The 23,775-nt window shown below is 33.7% G+C and overlaps 2 protein-coding genes across 5 annotated transcripts; one reads left to right on the plus strand and one right to left on the minus strand.

The window, feature by feature from the left end:
- Nucleotides 1-1,864: 1,864 nt before the first annotated feature.
- Nucleotides 1,865-6,707, plus strand: LOC111051267 (small ubiquitin-related modifier 3). Its single transcript, XM_022337739.2, has 3 exons — nt 1,865-2,152; nt 4,002-4,121; nt 6,009-6,707. The coding sequence occupies exons 1-3, from the start codon at nt 2,135-2,137 to the stop codon at nt 6,144-6,146; spliced, it is 276 nt and encodes a 91-aa protein (XP_022193431.1). The 5' UTR covers nt 1,865-2,134; the 3' UTR covers nt 6,147-6,707.
- Nucleotides 6,708-8,187: 1,480 nt separating this feature from the next.
- Nucleotides 8,188-23,177, minus strand: LOC111051266. Of its 4 annotated transcripts, none has more exons than XM_039431155.1 (8): nt 23,027-23,177; nt 22,234-22,348; nt 21,111-21,278; nt 19,256-19,330; nt 17,492-17,711; nt 15,992-16,179; nt 9,836-9,999; nt 8,188-8,448 (listed from the first exon to the last, which is right to left on the minus strand). In XM_039431155.1, exons 1-8 carry the CDS (start codon nt 23,087-23,089, stop codon nt 8,197-8,199), a joined length of 1,245 nt encoding a protein of 414 aa, XP_039287089.1. In that variant the 5' UTR covers nt 23,090-23,177; the 3' UTR covers nt 8,188-8,196. The 4 variants fall into 4 exon arrangements, with proteins under 4 accessions (XP_039287089.1, XP_039287088.1, XP_039287090.1 ...); XM_039431154.1 differs by having other exon boundaries at nt 15,980-16,179; XM_039431156.1 differs by lacking the exon at nt 21,111-21,278 and having other exon boundaries at nt 15,980-16,179.
- Between the last annotated feature and the right edge of the window lie 598 nt (nt 23,178-23,775).

A 23,775-nucleotide genomic window follows, 5' to 3' on the forward strand; every position in this document is an offset into this window, starting at 1 on the left:
TTTTTAAAAATTAATTTTAAGAATAACCAATATTTGTGATCATTATAAAAAATAGGTAGCCTTTAATTATTTATGAAGTATGTTCATAGTTTTTTACCACACGTATATTTGTGATATTTTTATAAATTATACATTAAAGAATCAAATGGTTATCAGTCTTCTTCAACTTCAGTTTAATGAAAAACCCACAAAGTATCGCATAAAAAATTGAAAAATTTGTTTCTTATGTCAAAGCACCCACCAGACATCTTTTATTTCACAGAAATACTATAACTGTTCAAGTATTTTATCTAGAAATTGAAAGGCACAACCACAGTCAATATATTTTTACTAAACTCAGTAATAAATAGTTTTATGATAACTATCAATTCCTTTAGCGTCAATCGTCTTGGAAACGTTCAACTCTTGGGACGAGACCTTGTGCGTTTTCAGACGAGTCTGTAGTGGAGGAAGCTCTCCTATTGGTTGACTAGGGTGACGGGGAATCAGCCAATCTGAGAGTTTCCAGCCCTGCCGTTAAATAACGCCTTATATTCTCGCCCTTTCAGTGCAGTAGGTAGAATTACTTGCGCTTTATGCAATTAAGTAATCACTATAAACATTACGTTAGCTTTCAGACAACTGGTTTACTGAAAATACATAAGCTTAGGGTTAAATTGCAGCCTTAGTAGGTGGGTACAGTATCGGTTATTTTTTCTTGTAAACATCCCCGAAATTTGAAGAGTGGTACAGATTTTTGAACTTGCATACGGTAGTATACCGGTACCGTCAGGACTTCCTGTATACTACCTTAATATCTCATCATACTACCTTTTAGTATATAGGAGGTCCTGGTACAGTAATTTGAGGCGAAATAGAAATTAAATTATACTATGGTCGTTCAAAGAAACAGTTTTAACTATTTGATTTTTATAATAAGTGGTACCGCTTGCACACTTTCTTTGTGCAAGCCAAGCTGGTAAAGATCAGTGTCTGGATGGGATGATGTAGGCCCCTATATTAAATATAGGTACCGTACATTAAATACATGGAATAATAAAATTATAAATTGATTTGTTTATTCACAAATTTTGTGGATGCTCGGCTGGCCACTCTCCTTCGCACGAATCGTCACGACAAAAATCAAAGGAAAGCGAAGGTGCCTGCTGGCAAAGCAGCCATCCACGCGCTCATCATTTGTACTCACTTGATGAGAGTGTGGAAGCAGCATTGAATAATTATTTCAAATAGCCCGCCGTCAACAAGAAAAACTAACACATTTATGTAAATAACATTAGTTTTCTATAATCATAATTCGAATATTTATTTTATAACGTATTCTAAGGAATTCAATTTATTTGATAAAAATCAAGAAAATATAAATTATTTTCGAAGAAATAGTTTATTTTTAAGACTATTTCTGAAAGTATTACGTCTGAAGGCATCATTTTTTGAAAGGTTGAAATTGCTCAAATAAAGAATTGGCCGTCTTATTGGTTATTTTTATGTATCCTGGGTACGAATGATAGATATTCCAGTTTGATTTATATGAGTGAAATTCACGCTCGAGCATCTGAATTCTCCATTGATTGTCATTTTAAATACTTTTGAATAACATCAAGCCCACCTGTATGAAAATATTTTTTTTCGTTGGTATATATTTGGTCATTTTTTACGACGTAGAATCAACTTTTTAAAATAAAATGTGTCCAGATTGTTTGCGCTCAAAAAAGGTCTATTAGAATAAAATATCAAATTGAGAAAAAATTCTGATTTAGAACTCAAAGAATAATTTTTGATTTCAAAATAAGATAACAAAACTTTTTTTATTATAAATTTACGTTTTAATATGAAATAAAATACAAATATCAATCAAACAAAAGATAATAGAAGGCTGTGGATCATTTCCCACTCAAAGGCTTCCGTCGTTTGTACGTTTCTTCTCTCTTGTCTCTTCGGGATTGGTTTTTGCCGGAAGAAAAATTGTGATTATTTTAAAATTTTAATTAATTGTTCTTTACTGAAGTGACTACAAAGTGCGAAATTACATTTGGCTACTATCTAGATAGGTAGTTGTAAATAAGCAAGTATCTGAGGATCTGTTGAACTAATATTTTTTGTGTGTGTAGCATTGCTAGTTAAGCACAAAGCAAAAATGACTGAAGACAAGAAAGTAAGTAATTAAGCATTCGAAATTTATTTTTATACATAATTTATGAATAAATTATATTTTTTTACTAAATTGGAACACCGCAGGAAAATTTTGCTTTGGTTAGAACAAGTTCAAACAAGTTAGCCTGCATGCTTGAAAATGGCGTGGGTATTGGCCTAACCGCTAGCGGCTAAGTCTGGAGCTTACTTCGGAGATTAATTTAGATTTTAGAAAACTCAGAAATATACTTTTACAACTCAATCAATTATGGGTCTACAAAGAAAATTTTAATTTTTTATTATTTACCACATCCGAGTTGAGTTATGGCTCATTCATTTATTGAGTTTTGCTTGCAATACGGTAACTTATCCAAAAAGTAATTTTATACATAATTTTTATTTTTTCCTCCATGTTTTCAATTTAATGTTTATTCTTTTGGTTTATTAAACATTTTTGTAATACGGTAGACAATTGAAGTTTACTTTGTGAAGAAGTGAATCACTGATTTCAAGCTACGGTAGTTGCAGCCATTTTAATTATTGAAATCATCAAATTATGATATTCCTAATCTGAGTTTTCCTAACCCAAAGCTTTTCCTAACCTAAGCTTTCCTAACATAAAGCTTTTCCTAACCTAAAGCTTTTCCTAACCTTAGCTACTTATAGGTTAAATGCATGTAAGTTCTGCTACTTTGAACTTAGTTTATTTTAAAAACAATAGTGAGCGCCGTTTATTTTTTTTGATTTTGTGCTCAAAATAACATACTAAATCGATCCCAACCAAAAATTTGATGACAGGTATGTTGGCACTGGACGTGCACTTTAGCCCTAAATTTCTTTAATCATGAAACAACATTGTTTTGATTATCATTATTATTTAAGAATGGAAGCTTCATAAAATTGTTCTCTATAAGCATAATGATTTTTTTTAACCTAACCTAACCTAACTCTATTATCTAAAGGTAGGCGCACACAGATCGTCATCGGACGGACGGCACGCATCGGACAATTAGATTTGATGGATTTTTTTCAATTAGAGTGTGCATACCTATCCGCATCGTATAGGAATGCGCACTCTAATCAAATCTAATCGTACGATGCATGCCGTCCGTCCGATAACGATCTGTGTGCGCCTACCTTAATGTGGAAAACGGAATTAGATATTGTATGTACATTTGAGTTTCGGTCAATTTTAATTCCACGTTCCTGTAGTAGCAGTATAGTGAGATTTATATTTTAGCTGTAGTGAGATCTACTTCAAGTTCATTTACTCATTGACATGGCAGTTTTTATTTTTCTTAAACTTGCTTAGCCTACTTGTGAACTTGCTTAAATGTAATACGACTACGTCATAAACAGAAACACATAATTATTATTATCACGTTATAGTGAGAGTATTTGATTAACATTGCCGTTTTTTCCTTGTCGATCATTCGTCAAAGCAGAAAGGTTTGCTCTATCCTTTTCTAGCTCCGCTACGTACGTTGCTAGATCGTTTTTAACAATTTAGAAATATCAATGATAAACAAGATAGGTATTTGATCTCAATTATAAAGATGTATTATTGAGAAAAAATATTTTTCTGATGATTGAAATTAAATTTTGCCTACTATTGAACAGTTATTATTACATTAGATATGTACCGGTATCAGCTATACTTTATAGAAAGCAGCGACAAGGCAGATATACAACTCTTCTATTTTTCTCCACTGCTTTTATTACTTGACCTCACTGTAGAGAGGTACTAAAGTCCTTCTGTGCAATGTTGTAAAATACAGTTGTATAGAATATTTCTCCTTTTATCAAGAATTATATATTTGTAATGATGTTTACTGTTTGTCATTTGAATGTTCTTATTTGATCTTTTTCAGGCGGGAGAAAGCGAACACATTAACCTTAAAGTCTTGGGTCAAGACAACAATATTGTTCAATTCAAAATCAAAAAGCACACGCCTCTCAGAAAGTTAATGAACGCATATTGTGACCGATCAGTAAGTCAATCTTTTCCACTTGTCAATATTTACCAATATTCGTTCATATAGACACACTAAAGTAGTTGTAAACAATCTAAAAAGTACAATTATATTTATTCATATGAATCAACAATATTTTTATTACAATTTGGTAAAAATAGTGTTCCTGTTTCTAATTTATTTCTATTATGCTGCTATTTTTGTTTACTTAGTCCCGGTGTCTTTGCCATGATCCAAGGATCAGTGAATTGTTGCACCTGAGATAAAATCAGCTTTGTGCGCAAACCGATGCGTACAAATTCGGAATTTTCAAGAATTCAAACTGCGGTTTCCAAACTAAGTTTTCGTGGTGAAATATTCGCATCGCTGAGGCACCCACACTGGGAAGCGAAATAATCGCTATGTGGAGCGCGGGAATATTCGACTTGTCCTAACCAAACAGTTCAGCTCTTTTATAATCTAAAATTTACGTTACTACTGTAAGCTACTTCATTTCAATTTACTGAAGTTCTTCATGATATCATCATAAGCCCTACTATTACTAGCTGTGGCGGCAGACTGAAAAAGATGAAAGGCCTGAAAATAAAGATAGACTTCAATTTGGAGAATACCTTACTCTTCTTGTACCACAATTGAGGAAGGATAGACAGCTATCCTTATATTTTTATAAAATGCATGAATAAGATCATACAATATGGATAGGTTAAAGAATAATCTCCAACAATTGTTCTGTGTTTGCTATTTTCCTACTTGTGGTCGTGCAATGTCTGTCACTGTTTACAAGACAGACGTAACTAGTGTAGTTCCAGAACTTGCCACAAAATTCGCACCGCGAAAAAGCGCTGCAAACGCTGCATGTAGCAAAAGTTGCGAATATTTCGCAACGCATTGGTTTGCGCTAGCACCTACACCGCAATGGTATTACATTTCCGCACGGCAAGCTCTCCGAATTGAATTCGCACCGCAACAAAACTTCGCAATATATTCGCGTCGGTGTAATAGTCTTACCATGAAATGTATTTTGTTAAATGGGAGATCCGTTGATAATGAAATACTAGGCTGTTTGTCAGGTAATTTTTAGCAAGGAAGAGGAGAATTTTCATATGCTGGTAGACAGTAATTTCAAACACAATTTTCCAGAAACATTGAATGTTTGTTTTGTTAGAAATTAAGATTTTATGCATGCGTGCATTAGTTATATTTAGTATAAAACATAAGCCGTCAAATGTGGACTAAATAAGTATGTTCTCCAACCACCAAGCTCATCAGAATGTCTTGGGAATATAATTGTACGCTTCGTTGGTAGAACTGATTTGGCTGAGAGGCCTTTTTTATAGTTTGAGTTGAAACTTTTTACATAGTTTAAGCATAGAGAAAAGATAGATATCCCATGGTATAGGGTGTATACGTTCCAAATGTCACTCTTAACTCAAGTCGATACTCCTGGTAGTTATTTTTCGTGAATCTATGTGACGCTGGTATTCTCTCATACTGTGCCGTTTTTATACTCTATCCTGGCCAAAACAGTAATAATAGACAGTAATCGGCTTGAGTTAACAGTGAAGTTTGTAACATAAACTTACTTACTTACTTGATACTTGTCGTTGTCAAAGACGGGATTCCAGATAGACAGTGTCATGCAAGTTGGTAGGTAGCCATTCTGACTAGTCGTTGGAGAACTGCTTCAAAAAAGGGGCTCATCCTCAAGCTCAGCAAATAAGTAGAGTGGTCTGTTGTTCACGACCTATTCCACATCTTCTTGTTATATTTTTTCCACGGTTTAAGTACCTTGGGAATATTGATCACAATATGATTTGATGATTCCAGTAAAAGTTTAGTACGAGGTTGGTAATCTTACAACAATGACTTATCAGCAATTTTTCAAGGATTTGTGTTTGTTTGCAGGGTCTGGCGACTGCGGCGGTACGCTTCCGATTCGACGGCCAGCCGATCAATGAGGCCGACACTCCACTCACACTCGAGATGGAGGAAGGCGACACCATCGAGGTGTACCAACAGCAGACCGGTGGTGGCCCCGTCTGAACCACCTTCATATCCACAAACTTAATCGATGTTGTTGTGTCGCTAATGTGCAAGACTAAAGAGACTTATTTTATTTAATCTTAAGAATATCATTCACTTCAGGTTTTTCTAAAGTCTACATTCAATTAAAATGACAACACTATTCTTCGAATAGAAATTATATAATACAAAGTGTAGTTGTATCATCATTCCAGCTGACGTTAATTTATCTTTAAGTCCTAATGTTGACTACTTTGATACCAAGTTTATTTTTTCATTACATCCAAAGAATATCTGAACGCAGTTTTTTAATTTAGTAGTTGACTACTTGGAAACAAAGTTCATCTTTTCATTACATCTAAAGAATTTCTGAACTCAGTTTTTTTCTAATTAGTACTCAGTTTTGTAATAATAATGTATGTTGTAATCACTACGATTTGAAATACAGTATAAATGTAATGTTGAAAACTTGGAAAATTATGGTAAAATGCCACTTGATGGAGAAATTTAATTTAAAAATAGAATCCATGTGATTTTTTGTGTTTCAACATTATTAAATAAAAATCTTTGATAAAATTTAAATACACTTCTTGTGAACTATCCCCGATCTCTAATGGGTTTTCCTCCCCCTACTATTTTACTTTGTAAATAATTATCGCAGAACAAATTATTATCATAGGGTAGTAGGCTACTATTATTTTTGCTTTCTCAGAAGGAAGTAACAACAGCAATTATTCCAAAGCATTGAGTTCATTTATTGGTTACATCGTGTTATCAGATTTGTTCATTGGTTGTAGTGGCGTTGGTCTGCAAGATGACGTCGTGTAACTATGGATAAATGTACTAGACTTGTAATTGAGACTAATTCAACAAGCATGGCAAAATCTGGTGTTTGTGTCGGATGACACAATCTGATAATGTGCTTAGTCCGACGTGGATTGTGTCCTCTTAGAGAACATTACCGAAGGAAGAATTGAGTATTGAAAAAGGTGGAGAAAACATGTGTTTATTATCATAGGGTAGTAAGCTACTATTATTTTTACTTTCTCAGAACGAAGTAACAACAGCAATTATTCCAAGGCATTGAGTTCATTTATTGGTTACATCGTGTTATCAGATTTGTTCATTGGTTGTAGTGGCGTTGGTCTGCAAGATGACGTCATGTAACTATGGATAAATGTACTAGACTTGTAATTGAGACTAATTCAACAAACATGGCAAAATCTGGTGTTTGTGTCGGATGACACAATCTGATAATGTGCATAGTCCTACGTGGATTGTGTCCTCTTAGAGAACATGACCGAAGGAAGAGTTGAGTATTGAAAAAGGTAGAGAAAAAATGTGAAATAAATAGTAATTTTGACTTGACTCTCGCAGGGAGAAAAATTTGAGCTGCCATTTAGGCCGTAGATCACTATTTACTATTTGTTAGACTTGGAATTCTAATATTTTGAGCTCATATTTTTTATGAAATTTATTCAAGTTTGCTTCAGAATGATAACCATAGACAGGGAACTGAGAACCAGAGTGTGAAGTCTGGTCTAGCTATTTGAAAACTCATTTCAATTTACTGTTACTATCATAAAACTATTCACTTATTAGTAAATAAGAACCAGTATCTTGTCTCATGCAAATTATTATTCTAAAAGCAATCGTTCAATTTTTTTATACTTCTTCAAACGGTATTCACTCATTACTTATATAATTTTTTTAATATTGACAGTCTCGAATTGCATGAGACCTAGTGATGTGCCTTTCAGGAAAAATTGTACTTAGAAAATTAAACAATGAACTCATATCGTAATTTGCAGAAACCAATCTACCTGTTCAGTTGACATCAAGCACTAACCTTGAACTAGAAGCTATGACGAATAATCCTTGCTGTCTAACTAATTATTACATGAAAATGAATAGTCTCATCCTTGCCTTGGAATTGTGGAAACGAGAATGAATCATATATCATTTGTTTTATTAGAGTTTTACATTATTATAGAGCTAATTGATTTGAGAAAGGATTTATCACAATATAAACTTGTTCATTGTAATAAGTGATACTCAGACATTGAACATATTAAGATATCTTTTTAATTTTTAAATCATCAGAAACAGAATTTACATTGAAGTGGACACTGTAAAAGAAACCGGCTGCTACAGTGGAGATGGTTGCTATTATGCTGATGTACTCTGCGCGATTGGCAAACGCAGTTCCGCAGATGGTGTACCACCTCTTGATGCCTTCCGGGGGACCTGTCCCAGTGCACGAGAAGTCAAAGTATCCTTCGTCATAATCGTCAACGCAAAGATACTTCTTTTTTTCTAAAACCTGGAAATATTGTGTGGTGTCAGTTTTCATTTGTAAGTTGAGCAAACTAAGGCTATGCTCACATTGAATGCACGTTTGTGCAAGTACTGTAATTGGGCGATGCACGCGTGCAGATAGAAACACAATCCGGAAAGAGCACGTTGTGACTTGTCTATTACTGCTCACACCGGGGGCCTATTGTATGAGAAAAACAAACTAATAATATCACGTGTGAGCAGCGACAGACAAGTCACAACGTGTTTCTATGACTCTTTCCATTTTTTTTATTTGCTTGCCTGCGCCACCTAATTACTTGCGCAAACGGGCATCCAATATTATCATAGCCTAAAGCTCGGTTTCGAGGACACTCATCCTATACTATTAAACGAGTAATTTCTGTTCATATATTTGTATTTCACCGGATCTCCTAAACGGCTCTATAACGATTCTCACGAAATTCAGAACATAGTAGTAGGTTTATAATGTAAGAATTTGATTGCACTAGGTCTCATCCCTGGGAAAACTCACAGAAGGACATTAAAATGATAATTATTATTCATCCTTGGAAAAACAGCTGATAATAATAATTATTATTTCGTCGTCTGTTGATGATGGAAGTGAGTGAGCGAATTCATGAGTGTGGGACTGTATCAAAATTATGACTCAGCTTTTGAACTTTTGTAATCATTCAATCAGGTAATTAGTGCCAGTTGCAAAAAAGCCGGGTTATTTTCAATCCTGATTAATTCCAGTAGATCCATCTTTTTGAAATGGTCTTCTCTGGTTTGGTTCACGTGAAATTAATCAGGATTAAAATTTAACCGGCTTTTGTGCAATCGGGCCTTTGTGAGGGAAATTTCTGCATTCCTCTGGGAATTAATCTCAATTAACTGTGATTAGATAGAACATTTCTGTTTGAACTATGAATGTTATTATAATTTCTTCTTTTGTAATCAATTTTTTATGCTTTTGTACTCCAGAGCGAAGCTCGGTCCCCGATATTTAAATCTTATTAACCATCAAATCTATATTGATCTAACATTGAAAGTTTAATGGTCCATTCGATTTATTAAGTGTCCAATATTACAATGAGAGTATGGAATTACCTAAAACATTTACCCTTACTCACAGGCAATATAGCCTATGTAAGGGTATTTCTCATTACTATCATATTCTGTACGGTATATTGTACAAAACAACAAATTGTTACTATCGTTTTACTATAGTCTTTATTATGCTATGCTTATGAATTCTATGTTATGTTGTAGTACTACTGTATTTACTGTTGTGCTGTGCAATATACATCGATTTTGTAAAGTGTTGAAGAGAATAAATTTGATTTGATTTATATTCCAAGTTGAAAAATGAAAACTGATTTACGGAAAATGAAAATTTCTGAGAAAATTACCATTCCTAGAGCCGTTTGTAGTGGTGCCGTCTCGTTGCATGGCCCGGTTGGTTCATGGAGTCCTGTTGACACCTCATTTTCTGGATTGCCTACTATCACCATCGAAAGGAACACCAAGTAATGGACGAGCAATGCAACCACAATAATTGTCCTTGATCTGAGAACTGTGAGAAAATATTGATTACAATAAACTGCAAAGTTTTGTAACTCATGTCACCCCATCACTCCAGTAGAATAAAACAAATAGGACCGGTTGCATAACAGCCGGTTAAATTTTAACCGTGATTAATTTCATGATAACCAATCAGAGATCAGAGATTGGTTCTCGTGGAATTAATCACGGTTAAAATTTAACCGGCTGTTATGCAACCGGCACATAGTGCCCAAGAAAGTTGAAGAAAGGGTACCTACTTTGATTTTAATTTTAACACAAATACGAGTAGCACTACTTACCAAAATAGTGAACAAATAATATGATATACACCCTTATAGATGATTAATTATCGATAAACGAATTTATCAGGACGACAGTTTGAGATTAAAACACAATATTCATCTCATACGATAATAAATTAATTCGCTTCATTTAGACCAGGTTTTAGGGTACGGTACCTATTAAACTTTAATGGACCATTAAGGCTGTCCAACAAGCTAAAAAATAATATTTTTACAGATGATATAATATAGGTACTATTATATAATACGATTTTCCTTTTTGAGGTGTTAAAAAACTTGAGTCCTCTGGAACTAATATTGAACATGTCTATTGCTCCGCACATGAAAGGTGGCCAGGAAATGGTCTATCCATGCACCTACGTTGCTATAAGCTCAGGGCATATCCATGGAAGTACCTTTTTAACAACAGTTGTGTGTACAGGCATCACTTGCTTGGAATGATCATTTCTCGTCCCCTCTTTTACAATGTTGGAAAGATGGTTAACTCTTCCGAATACAAGAAGAAGTGGAAGGATAGAAGTCTATAGAATTTATTTTATTCACGTATCGTACAATTTTAACAACACAATTACAATTATAAAATGAATATTAGAACCCACATAGACTATTACGTCCGTGTGTGGGAGCAGTTCTTAAGATTAGCTGTGTTACAATAAAAAATATTGGGCTATAAGTAGCCTATAACATACATACGGTAAATGAAATAAAAATAGATTATATTTAATATATTTTTAGGATTAATTATATAAAAAAATCAATTTAAATTTGAAAAGGAAGAAAAGATAGATCAATTGGAAGAAAATTAGGCAATCGGCTTGTAATAATACCAATTTTTATAGTTTATTAATAATAATTATTTTCATCACACCAGAACAGCCGGAATCGCTTTTTGCAAAATGTATTTGGTAAGAAAAACAAATTAAAATTTGAATTTCAAACATAAGTTGATTTGATTGAATTCTCTGCATCCTGCCATCCAACATGCATTAACCATTCAGAAATTCTGCGCTTTAACACTAAAGCGACTCGGCCCGCCCCAGCCTCAACTATTTCTGGAGGAAGGTTTCTATACAGCCATTGCGAAATGTAAAATGAATTGTGCCTTTGCAAACTGATACTAATAGTAGGATTAAATAAACGTGACATTGTTTGGTTTCTGGTTAGATGACTGTGTTGAATCTCTCTGAAAAAAGTGTCCTTATTTTTGAAAATGTAGTAAATTACTAAAGTTTTTATGAAAATCTGCCTAACATTCATTAGTAGAATAGTAGATTGGTGGGAAAACGCTGTTTTTTTTGTAATACGGTTTTAATTATCAACCTCTGGGCGACCGACAGAGGCTCCAAGACCGCCAATGACGCACCTCCCCACGCCAGAATGCCATACTGCAGCAAAGTACACTGTCCTGCAGCGATCCACAGTAAGCACTTGGCCCAGCCGTGAGAAGGCATAGATTAATTTTCTCAAACGGTTCTTCAGCCTTTGTACATGAGGAACCCAGCTTAATTTACTATCCAGGATGACTCCTAAATATTTATAATGACCAACCCGTTCAATTATGCCACAGCCGCAGGCCTCCGACTGAGGATCGTCACAAGTATGCATCCTTAACACATAGCGACCACAGTCAATATCTTGTCGACCAATAAATGGAAGATGTTTGGTTTTTTCAATGTTAACTGTAAGAGAGTTATGGTCAAACCAATTTATAATTTTGGCAAGGTCATGGATGCATGCATGCATGCATGAAGATGCATGCTTGTATGCCTCATATCCCACGTGCAGCCCTCAGATACCACACAGCCGTATCATCCGCAAACAAGAACAGTTTCCCTTTAATTTTCAATTTGCTTATATTATTAATATAAATCAAGAACAATAGATGGCCCAATGTACTGCCCTGGACCACTCCGTACTCTATTGGTAATAGTTTGCTAAGAGATCCATTGATTGATTGAGACAATTTGTGAGCGATTCCCTAGATAACTAGTGAACCACTCCAATTCTCTATTTCTCACTCCTATTGTTCCTAGTTTTTTGTAAAGCTTTGTCCTATCAATCGCATCAAAAGCTTTTGCTATATCTAAAAATGTAATCAAAACCTTCTTCTTATTTCCTAATTTTGTAGCTATTTCTTTGGTTAGGTCAAAGAAAGCATCTGAGGTGCTTTTGTTGGTAAATGAATCCATATATTGTTCATCTGCAATAATATTTTCCCTAACGAGGTATCTTGTGAGCTGAGCTTTAACACATTTTTCTATTATTTTACTAACAACTGTAAGAAGAGAGATTGGCCTATAATTGCTTATTGTTGACTTTGATCCTGCTTTGTAAATAGGGATAATTTTTGCTGTTTTTAATGATGTTGGAAATTTTCCTGTATTGATACTCAGGTTTATGATGTGCATTAAGGGTTGTTGTAATTCATTAAAGTTATTTTTAATCATTTTAGTAGGTATATTATCTGAACCGGGTGATGAGTTTCCCTAATACTGTTAGGGGAATATAACACCATAAAGTTCTTCTGGACTAATCGGCTGTAGCTTGAATACAGACTGTATAGCATGATCAGCATCATCCACCTCGGCAGGTCCTACTGGGTTCAGAGCCTCCGTCAGTTGTTTTCCCACAGAGGAGAGATATTCCTTAAAAGAATCGCTTAAAGTTTCGAGCGCTGTGGCAGCCGAATCACCAGTTTTGTGCCCAAAAGCCCCGACTGGAAATACCTCCTTGCCAACTTGACGCCCTGAAGTCTCATTGACGATTTTCCAGAATTTTCTTGGATCGCCAGCTGCGGAATATATTTTCTTTTCATAAAAGTTATTTTTAGCCTTTTTTATTAAAGAGTGAAGCGAGTTCCTATAGGCCTACCTAATATATATTTGTTTTAGATCGAGATTAAAAAGTTGGGCCCGCACTATTTTGCTAAGTTTATCGCGCATTCTAATAGATATTACTAATCCTGACGTAATCCATGGTTTTATCTTTTTATTCTTTGAAGTTATCGGGGTACTGCTTGCATTAGATTCTAAAGTTGTTTTCAAGATACTGAGAAATTAATCTGTGTAGCTTTGTCATCAACATCATTTGTATTTAAAACTTCATCCCAGCACTGAAATTGCAAACAATGTTTAACGCTGCTCCAACATACTTTTGAATGAAATTGATTACTATTGCTATTGTTATTGTTATTATCATTACAATTACCGTACTACTACCGGTATTATGAATTATGTTTAAGCAGATAGGATAGTGATCGGTTATTTCGGATTTTAAGATAAAAGATGATAATTTTGTTCTGTTGGGTATTTTTGCAAAAATATGATCAATACAAGTATTACTATTAGGCCGGGTTACTTTATCAATACATGAAATTAAGCCGTTTGCATACATCACCTCTATGTAGCGATCTAATTGTATATTTGGGGTTGGATTAAGTATGTCACAGTTGATATCGCCAATCACTGCCGAAAGGCCAGCGCTATCAAAGTTCTTGCCACAAAAATCATTCAAGGCATTTGTGAACAGCAACTGATTAGAATTTAGACTGCGATAAACAGCTAGGAGATTGCAAGGAAGACCAAACCAGTCGAAAACAAGATTCAGGCAGGTGTCAACCCCTCCCAAACACAGCTCAGTACACGAAACAGACAGGGCACTATCAATGAAGATAACAATACCATCATTATAATTGATACTATTGAATGATCTAAACACATTGAATCCATCATTTAATGTGTATTAAATCAGTATCGTAATTAAGCCATGCTTCAGTTGGAATAATGCAGTTGAATTTTACTTTGAGATCTTCAATCAATACTAAGAATTCGTCGAAATTGCGATTATAGCTCCGGATATTCTGGTGGATAATTTTGAATGATTGAGTATTATCTATCTTATCTTCCTGGCTAGCCTGATAAAAACTACATGTATCTTCACAGTATAAGCACACTACTAACTGGTAATCAAAAATTAGATTCTGTTCAATCATAAAAGTCAATCCGAATGAATCCGCTTTCGGAAAGCTGCTAAAAAATATAAGTAGAATTATAAGAGGCCAATATCTTTGTTGATGATTAGAAAACTATTAATTTGTAAGATCGAAAGGAAAGAGTATCAATGTAAAAACAAGTCCTCTCCTTGATTTAGAAAAAAGTATGAGGTACATCAAGAGGTGCGCTATTGAAGTACTGTATCAAGTTTCAAGACAAAGACTTTACTAAGTTAGAAGCAAAACAATATACACTGAAAGAAAAAATAAATAAATGTAGGTATTTTCCAATTTGATATGTTTTTATAGATCTAAAAAATAAGATATCATACTTTCAGATAGTGATAACCAATTCAAGTTGTTTTCATAGATTAAATTTATTCGCTCACAACTAAAGTTAGTATGGTCGCCTACTTGAGTAGAACAATTTAAAAGACTGAAACATTTTTGCAAAATGTTTCACTTTGATCTCTCCTTAAAAATTATAAATGAACAAGATAAAATAAAATATACATAGTTAATAATCATTTCAACAACCAAATCTGAATATCATTTAAAACTGTTCGTTAAAACTGATTAATGAAAATTAAAAACAAATATGTAATGAATCTTTCTTGGATTTCCACATCATTAAACGAATTGAGGGTTTCGGAAAAACATTTCATTATATAATATATGACATAAATAAAATAAAATAAGAATTAAGTTACCTCTGTTAGTATCCTCCTAAATTAAAACAAAAAAGTCTTCAACTTGAAGTTATGTAACGTTCTTAAACTCAAATAATATAATTCAACTTGTCCTAAATCAACTATATTCATGAATCAAAATAAAAACTAGTATTATTGATTTTGTATTATCATTCAATACCCACAATTATAAAAATAATACCCACCAATATCAGTAATATGTAAAAAAAGAATATTCTCAGTGTAACTCGGATTCAAATTCAGAGGTATCTCTGTTGATTACCGTATGCTATTTGAATTGAAACTAGCAGTTCCATCGCTCAAATATCCGGCGATTACTATTATAAAACAAGTATGAATAAGAGCATTGTACCTATTGACTAAATTTAAACGGTTCCAAATACTTGGGAATTATTAATACTATTGAAGAAGTATTAATATCAAATGTATATAGGCCTACTCGTATTTTATTATTATTATTATCAGTCTCCTATGCACAGTGGGTGAAGATAAGTATTAAAAACTCACAGTTTGATCGATTTCGATACTTAAGAGCCTGATCCTGAAGCCAACGCCTTCGTGTTTGGTGTAGCCGCTACATCATCACTTGTCGCATCGGGAGCAGCGGGGTGTGACTCGGTATCGGCAGCCATCAATTGTTGCTGATTTTTGTCCAATAATTGTTGAAAGAACTCCACATGCTTTACTCGTTGTGGGTTGTGTGTAAGGAAATTCGTGATAGAGACTGGTACGGTCATGGCCATTAGGTTGAGAACACAATAGTGCAAAGCTAGTTTTATATATTCCATAACTTTCTTAAATGGAATGCGGAATTCTGAAGTTGTATTCAACATTGTTATCCCTACCAAGAATTTGTGTAATTTCTGTGTTTAAATATACTTGAGTATAGTAAGGCCTTCCGATAATTTCAAAACCAATAAAATAATATATAGGCTTCATATTGAGGACACCATGAATTCTGTCCTAATAAATGATAGTTACTCTTACCTGGTGGATTACCTGATTTTGGACACCTGTCATTGGTCCAAATAATCAGCATGACTATACTAAACATAATGAAGAAAGTGACTTCAGTATGTATGCCAGCAATGTCGTGAAGAGGATGATAGATTAGGATGAACACTAAAACCCCTCCAGGTGCGCCAAGAAGAGAAGCCACCAGCATTCTTTTCACTTCGATCATAAAACTGAAATTGAATGAAGAAAATATCACTGACCATTTCGAGAAAAATAGGAATCTATCTATAAAGTTCCTGCAACTTTCATTAAAAGCAAACATTTACATATTTGAGCATTTAAAGAATATAACTTTCCTTAGAAGCCAAGATCACAAACAATGAGACATCTTAAGATTCTTCTTTGAATAATCATTTTTGTATATCTCAGTTTTTATAATATACAGTGGTTCTGCTGGGGAGTTGAATTCAGAATTTATCTTCATATATAGGAACCTTAATACATTACTTATTGATAATTTAAATGAAATATAGGCCTATTTTATTTACTGAGGCTTCACTCACATATAAAATTTTATTGATGTTATTATATTTCTCTTCAATGGTACAATTTTTTGTGTTAAAGACCAATACAATTTGTTGAGACACATTAAATTTGCAATAATACTCGTTCTGCTTTTCTTATATTCTTCAATGTGCAATGAAAATTTTCGTGTTATAATTTCAATACAATTTGTTGACACACATGAAATTTGCAATAATACTTGCGTAAACGACACTTCATGTGTACCTCTCAGTAATAACAAATGTACAGTGTTTTAGACTTATAGAAGTGGTGTGTGGTTCTTTTTTGGTCGAAGATCTCTCTATTCTTATAAATTTTTTCCATAGACACAACCCCTTGCTGCTCCCATCTTTATATTATAATTTTCCTGGATCTTACCTTTAAAAAATCCAAGCAATTGAAACTAGGAAAACAGAGGAATAAGTTTAACCAATCCATTTTCAGTAAATAAAATTTTTATATCCATTCTATTTTGGAGAGAATATGCTGTTGAATGTCCATGATTTTCTCACCAATTAGTATAAGTTGAATTCAAAATAATTTTTTATGAAAACTTGATTACACTCACGTTTTTATTGTGACGACATGTTTTGTACTGGTATTGCACATTATTTTCAAGCCCAGAGACTTGGGTCTTATTATTAGAGCTCCAGCATAAAACATGTAGCCACAATAAAACCTGAGTGTAATCAAGTTTTCACAAAAATTATTTTATTTTTAATTTATACTAATTAGTGAAAAGAGCATGGACATTCAATATCATATTCTCTCCAAAATAGAATGGATATAAAATTTCATTTTAGAAAAGAATTTTGATTCTAAATTAAATTTTATTTTGAAATATATATTATTATATTATATTATTGTTGAATGAAAAAGACTAAGAAATTGTCAATTTCTTACTCTTTTTCATTCAATATGAATAATTACCACAATATCAACTTCTCAACTACACAAAAAGTTATATTATTGTAATACCTGTTTGCCGACCACTTGTCATGCATTGCTACATGTCCCATTGAGCGGTTGAACCAGAAGATGAAACTTGCAGCAAAAGTGCAGTGAAAAAAGTATGAATTCCATGGCACCCAGTAGTGTCGATCGCCTATGTTGGGATCAGTGTCATGCCATGTCCAGTGTACAAATTTCACAGATGCTATGTCGTAAGGCATATCGATCAAAACAACTATTGCTCCAACTGTAAATAAGACAATTCGAAAGTTATTGTCGAACATACACACTAACCCAAAACCCACAATAACTCAAGCCTCCAGTCAAAAGTAGGGACTTGGTACGCTCGCTCAACAATTATATTCATCAAGAATAGTTAGTTATTTGTGCAACTAGTGCGCAAAGTGACAGTTTGCTGCACCGAAAGAAACGTTTATGATTCCGTTTAAGGTTCGAACCCACTAGAACGTATCATACCATGACCGTGCCCGTACCGACACATGCGAAAAAAATTTTCTTTGCATCATTTGATATGTAATACACCCATTAGACCGTTCCGTCACCGGCCAAGCACGGAGCGTGCCATGCACGTCCAGGTCAACATTTGTCGGCCAGTATATTTTGTCTGTGACGGAACGCTCCTTGCATGGCACGTGACGCCTGCAAACCCCGTTGTAACCGCGCATGCACCGCGTTGATAACCAGTTCACAGCTACATTCTCTTGCTAACTGACGCGTTCCCAACAACTTCTGACCGGGCATCATGCGTGTATCATACGCGTACCATACGCGTACCATACGCGTAATGTACTGGCATAGAACGCTGTTGATCCGTTGTAGTGGGCATAGTTGTTATTTTACGTGCCTGGCATGGTCTGACACGGTCCGTGTCTGGTACGTTCTAGTGGGTTCGAACCTTTAAACGGAATGGTTTTTTGAGTGCAGCAGAGTTTGCGCACGTATTTCTCATTAAATTTTTCCTACAGTTCCTATTGAATATGAAAAGTGGGTAATTATGGGTAAAATTCGCTGAAATCCATCAAATGTTTTTCTGTGTAATTTTATTATTAATAAATAAAATTGAATAATGTAGTAGTAAATGAATGAAGACGGCTGTCACTCATGTGGTGGCTGTCGTTGTCCTCGGTGTCCTTAATATTATTATAACAACACTATACCACAGTCATTTTTACCAAGTTCATTTTTGTTTTCATGCACTAATCCTCCATATAACCCACCAACTATTTTGCGTTGCCATGATGCAAATCTGGAGTGCAGAAAAAAAATTTCCCGCACTAGAGCGGAAAAGTGATTCTTTGCGTTCTGTAATCAGTGCAGGAATGGCCACTTTTCAAGGTAACTGTAGGAAAAATATATATTATTTTCATGATTTAATACTAAATTTTCATAATTCACATGAAATATTCTGGTACCAGCAGTTCATTATATTTCTGCATAACCTGCAAACGATTTGGCGATAGTGCGGAGTCTGAAGATGATAGACAAGCTATCTTCTTCATATAAATGGCAGACAACGATAGCAAACCAATGTTAATCATGTGCTGACCTTAAAACGTGAATCACACTATAGGTAGTTTGTGTTACACTCTCTCCTACTATCTTTTAAATAGTAATAGAATAACTATTGTTATTTCTATCTTTTTCTTTCCTTTCAGTTTTTATTGCCTAGGGTACCTTATTTGCTTTTCATTATATATAGAAGGCATTTTTATCAAATACTGTAATGTAATTCAACTATAATAATGTAAGGTAATTTTAACTATTTTTTACCTGCCCATGGCTCAGCCCACCAAGAAAGTCTCATATTAGCAGCAGCTGCCATTGCCTGATAAAGGAAGCATGGATCTGCAAGTCCAAAACATCAACTTTAGAATATTATTGAATACAGAAATGATAATAGGCCTAATAGTTAATATCAATAATTATCATAATATTGATCAATATATTGCTAGGAATGCTATTACATTATTTTATGGCACCGTTACAATATCAAAAATCTGGTGTGGTGCACTCACACAACTTTCCTTGCCGTTATGAAAATTAACCCTCAATTACACGTATAGCAGCATAGCGTGCCGCACATCTGCATATTCGTTCTTTTAAGGTGGCTTCAATAGCTTCCATTTTCCAGTGCTTCCACGTTTTCTTTCATCATACTTTTCCGTAGTAGATGACAGTGTTCGTGGGAGTCTGGGGGCGTTTCTTCGGTGTGCAACTGACTGTTGAAGTGGGAAGACCTAATTTTTAAGACGATAAATAAACTTCACAATTACACTCAATAATCTTTTTTCTTATTATATTATCCTTTTTAAATGTTATTTTTCTTTAATGCTGAAGTTGATAACCACTTTTCCTTATATAAATACTGATATTATTATTTTGTACGTATTTTCATAGAAGCTTGTTTTCTTTGCTAAACCAACAATTATATTTTACCAATATATACAATTTTCTCAATTTCAATTTGAATAATAATTATTGTAAATGAATAATATTGTATCAAAAAAGTTTTTCTAATTTTCTTCATCCATGTACAGCTCAAATTCTATGAAATAAGTTTGTGAAAGGTTTGAAAACACACAATTTACATATAGCGGCACACAGTGCCGCGCGCATGTAATATCATTAGAAGGCGCCTAGCGTGTAGTTGAGGGTTAATCACCTGACGCTAGTGTTCCCGCGCATCTCAAGTCTACTACTAGTCAAAGATCTGAGCCAGCTGGTGACAGAACAATAACGCTGGAAACACACGAAGTCTGCTATCTCTTCATAGTGAATGATTTAATAGAATCAACCGTTGTCAACAGTTTACAATTGAAATAATCGCATTTTCTCGAATTTCGAGCTTATTTTCAATTTTAGGTGAAAATGTTACTGAATATTAATTGTAGAGATTTTCATGCTCAATCTTTTCCACTCAAAATTTTTTGTTCAAATTGTATGTGAAGCCTGATAATTGGGAATATAAAATCAAACTTTTCATAGATGGGGCGGAGCTCCTGAAATTTTTACAGATATGGGACTTATGGCAGTCGATAGAGCTTATCAATGACTAATTTAGGTATGAATTTGATCAAAATCGTTGGAGCCGTTTTCGAGAAAATCGCGAAAACCCCTGTTTTTGACAACATTTTCGCCATTTTAGCCCCCATCTTGAATTGCATTTGATCGAAATTGTTCGTGTCGGATCCTTATATTGTAAGGACCTTACGTTCCAAATTTCAAGTCATTCCGTTAATTGTGAGATGAGATATCGTGTACACAGACGCACATACACTCATATACACACACACACACACACACACACACACACACACACACACACACACCACACACACACACACCCTCTTTTTTGGACTCAGGGGAACTTGAAACGTATAGAAATTTACAAATTGGGGTACCGTACCTTAATTTTTTTCGGAAAGCAATACTTTCCTTAGGTACCTATGGTAATAGGGCAAGGAAAGTAAAAATAGGTAATTATTAAATTGTTTATTATTATAGAATGATCGATAAATCGGGCAAGTAGATAATAACTGAAAAGCGTTAGTAAAGGTACCTATAGTTGGGTTGCGTAACTTCATGATCACTCTATATCATGGATAATGGACTGCTGGATACTCACAAAGAAATACTATGTGGAGAGGTAGCCTTCTTCCAAATAAAATGACAGGAGTTTGTGAATGCCAAAAATTATCCACATTTGGCTGCAAGTAACAAATGATTTCCAAAACAAGTCCATGAAGAACTGTACCAAACCACAGATAAGGCCAACGGCCTCCATTTTTCAACGCTGAAATAATATGATAGAAAAGTACAGAAGTTTAACTATTATCAAATCAATAAATAGAAATAAGTCAACCAAATGAACAAAAGAATCTATATTTTCAATATTATTACCGTATACAAATAACTTTTTGTGTACGGTAGTTGAGAAGTTGATACTGTATTATGGTAATTATTCATATTGAGTGAAAAATACTGAGAAATTCTCAAAAAACCACTGATTTATTGATAATTAGAAAGACCGGTTTCGGTTATTACACCATTGTCAATCTCTGATAAACTAAAACTAAATACAAGAGCAGCAGAGTTTATACTAGTAGGCGAGTACTGCTATTGTAGCAGTAGTCTTTCCGGTCTTTCTAATTATCAATAAATCAGTGGTTTTTGACAATTTCTGTCTTTTTCATTCAATATGTATACAAATAATGTAAGTATTGAATATTTTCAGTATTACATACGTAAAATAACTCAGTTGTAGTTTAGACACTGTGACTGTGTAGGCTATCTTTGTAAATGTTAAAAAAACACTTACTTTTATGATGATATGCATAAAAATAAGTGTTTTTTTCTAGTATTTATAAATATACATAGCGTCTAAACTACAACTTAATTCAATATTTAGTAGTTTTATGCAGCGGTTTTATAATGAGTCTTCAAAGCACGAGTGAGATGAGTGATTATACAGTACCAGTAGTTCAACCACATTTTACATTATGGCACTCTTATGCAAATTGTTAAAATAATTATCAATGACTGAAATTATGCTTCTCCTGCGTATACATATCATGTACGGTACATTTGAAGTGTGAATTTTTGGCTATATACTGTGAATTGAAGAGGAACACTTTACAATAAAAAGGCTATATCCAAAAGAGCATAATTTTCATATCGTCATATATAAAACTATGTACAATACAGTATTGTAGACTGTGGATGTCATTATTCTATATAAACGAACATACCATGAGAAAGTGTAGCGACCGCTCCAAAAATGAAGGAAGCCTGAGAAAATAAATAGGTGGGCTGTGCTTTATGCAGGGTAAAAGGATCATTGAATTTGATGACCCAATCCCAAACCTGTGAACAATAAGAAATTAAGCTGTAGGCCTACTATGATTTTGTATTCAAATGTAATATTATGCATTTTAACGCACTTCTTCGCAAAAAAATATACGGTACCGTTACCGTACCTATATTCGGTACGGTATATAGGTACCGTACCATGTAGTAAATAAGAAGTCCTGGTTATAGAGTTTACTACTATGACATTATGCCATTCGTTTACTGGCTTTAAAATCATTTCTAAAGCAGATTATTTCTTTCATCTTTCATCAATATGCAGTGTCAAATTTTATCTTTTAAAGTATAAAAAAATTACCCCAAGAATAAAACAATGAAATATTAGTAGCAGTGCACCCTACAATATGGAGGATCAAAGAGATGTACTATAAAAGAGCCATGCTATTTCAATAAATGAATTATTACTGTATTGTTAAATACTATACAAGGAGAATATGTCATTACCGTAGTTTATCTAATATTGAGAACTGAAAACACTATTATGATGTGTTATTTGTTGAAATAAAGAATAAAAAATGAATAAATAGTTTGATTTAATGGTCTATTGATAATTCTATCATAATTTAAACTGTGATTGTATTATAAACAAGATTTGGAATGCATTACTTGGATAATCTCTAAAATATTAGATAACGGTACGGTACAGTATTATTTTAAAAATTATTATATAACTACCCCTTGGAACGAGACATCCTCGCAGCAGTCTTTTATACAGTTCACTTTTAGAGAAGGATCCATTTCAAGCAACTACTTTTTCAAATTTTTAAATGCACTCAAGCCAAACAACTTTCAAGGCAGATAAGCTGAACGCTGATAAGTTACAAGTGGGCTGCTGCAGAGAATATTTACTTACTTAAAAACTCATTATATAGGTATTTATTTTATGAAGCACCGCACATAGTAGGCCTATAGGCTTGCCAGATACTTCTCGGGACGATCGACATTATTTATCTTTAAAATGATAAAAGTAAATCTGTTAATGGAAGGAAGTAATTCTTTCTATTATTATATTCATGACTTCATGATATCTATTGAATCCTACTGGATAGACAATTGCAATATACAGACAATCCGAAAGGTATGGTTTATAAAAATAATAACGGGCTTATTGCAGCAACAAATTTTTTATGAAATTTGTATAATTTTATTTGTTGAACAAGCGTCACTTTTGAGGTGAAAGAAAGCGAATTGTTAGTTCCACATAATGTAGATTTTATTTCACTTTATTAATACCTATATGAAGAATTTCCACAATAATTTTCCAATATGACTCAAGTATTGATGTAGATTGATTAATTTGAGAATTAATCCAATTCTTAATCTGAAAAATATGTATTTTGTATATGAGGTTAGTCTTAATTGAATTACCTTTTGTCTTTTCATTTTTTTCTGATAAGATACCTAATACAAAACCTATCGTTAAT

The sequence above is a fragment of the Nilaparvata lugens genome, chromosome 6, assembly GCF_014356525.2.
Source record: "Nilaparvata lugens isolate BPH chromosome 6, ASM1435652v1, whole genome shotgun sequence".
In the NCBI taxonomy this organism is placed as follows: Eukaryota; Metazoa; Arthropoda; class Insecta; order Hemiptera; family Delphacidae; genus Nilaparvata; species Nilaparvata lugens.

Bases quoted from the DNA above. Each gene is read 5' to 3' on its own strand.
- LOC111051266 (XM_039431154.1), bottom strand. From the start codon at position 23,089: ATGGATCCTTCTCTAAAAGTGAACTGTATAAAAGACTGCTGCGAGGAT. The intron at 21,279-22,233 runs GTATGTTCGTTT...ATATTATTTCAG, and splicing joins GGTCGCTACACTTTCTCATG to CGTTGAAAAATGGAGGCCGT. The intron at 16,180-17,491 runs GTATTACAATAA...ATTCAATTTCAG, and splicing joins GACAAGTGGTCGGCAAACAG to TTTTATGATCGAAGTGAAAA.
- LOC111051267 (XM_022337739.2), top strand. The intron at 4,122-6,008 runs GTAAGTCAATCT...GTTTGTTTGCAG, and splicing joins ACGCATATTGTGACCGATCA to GGTCTGGCGACTGCGGCGGT.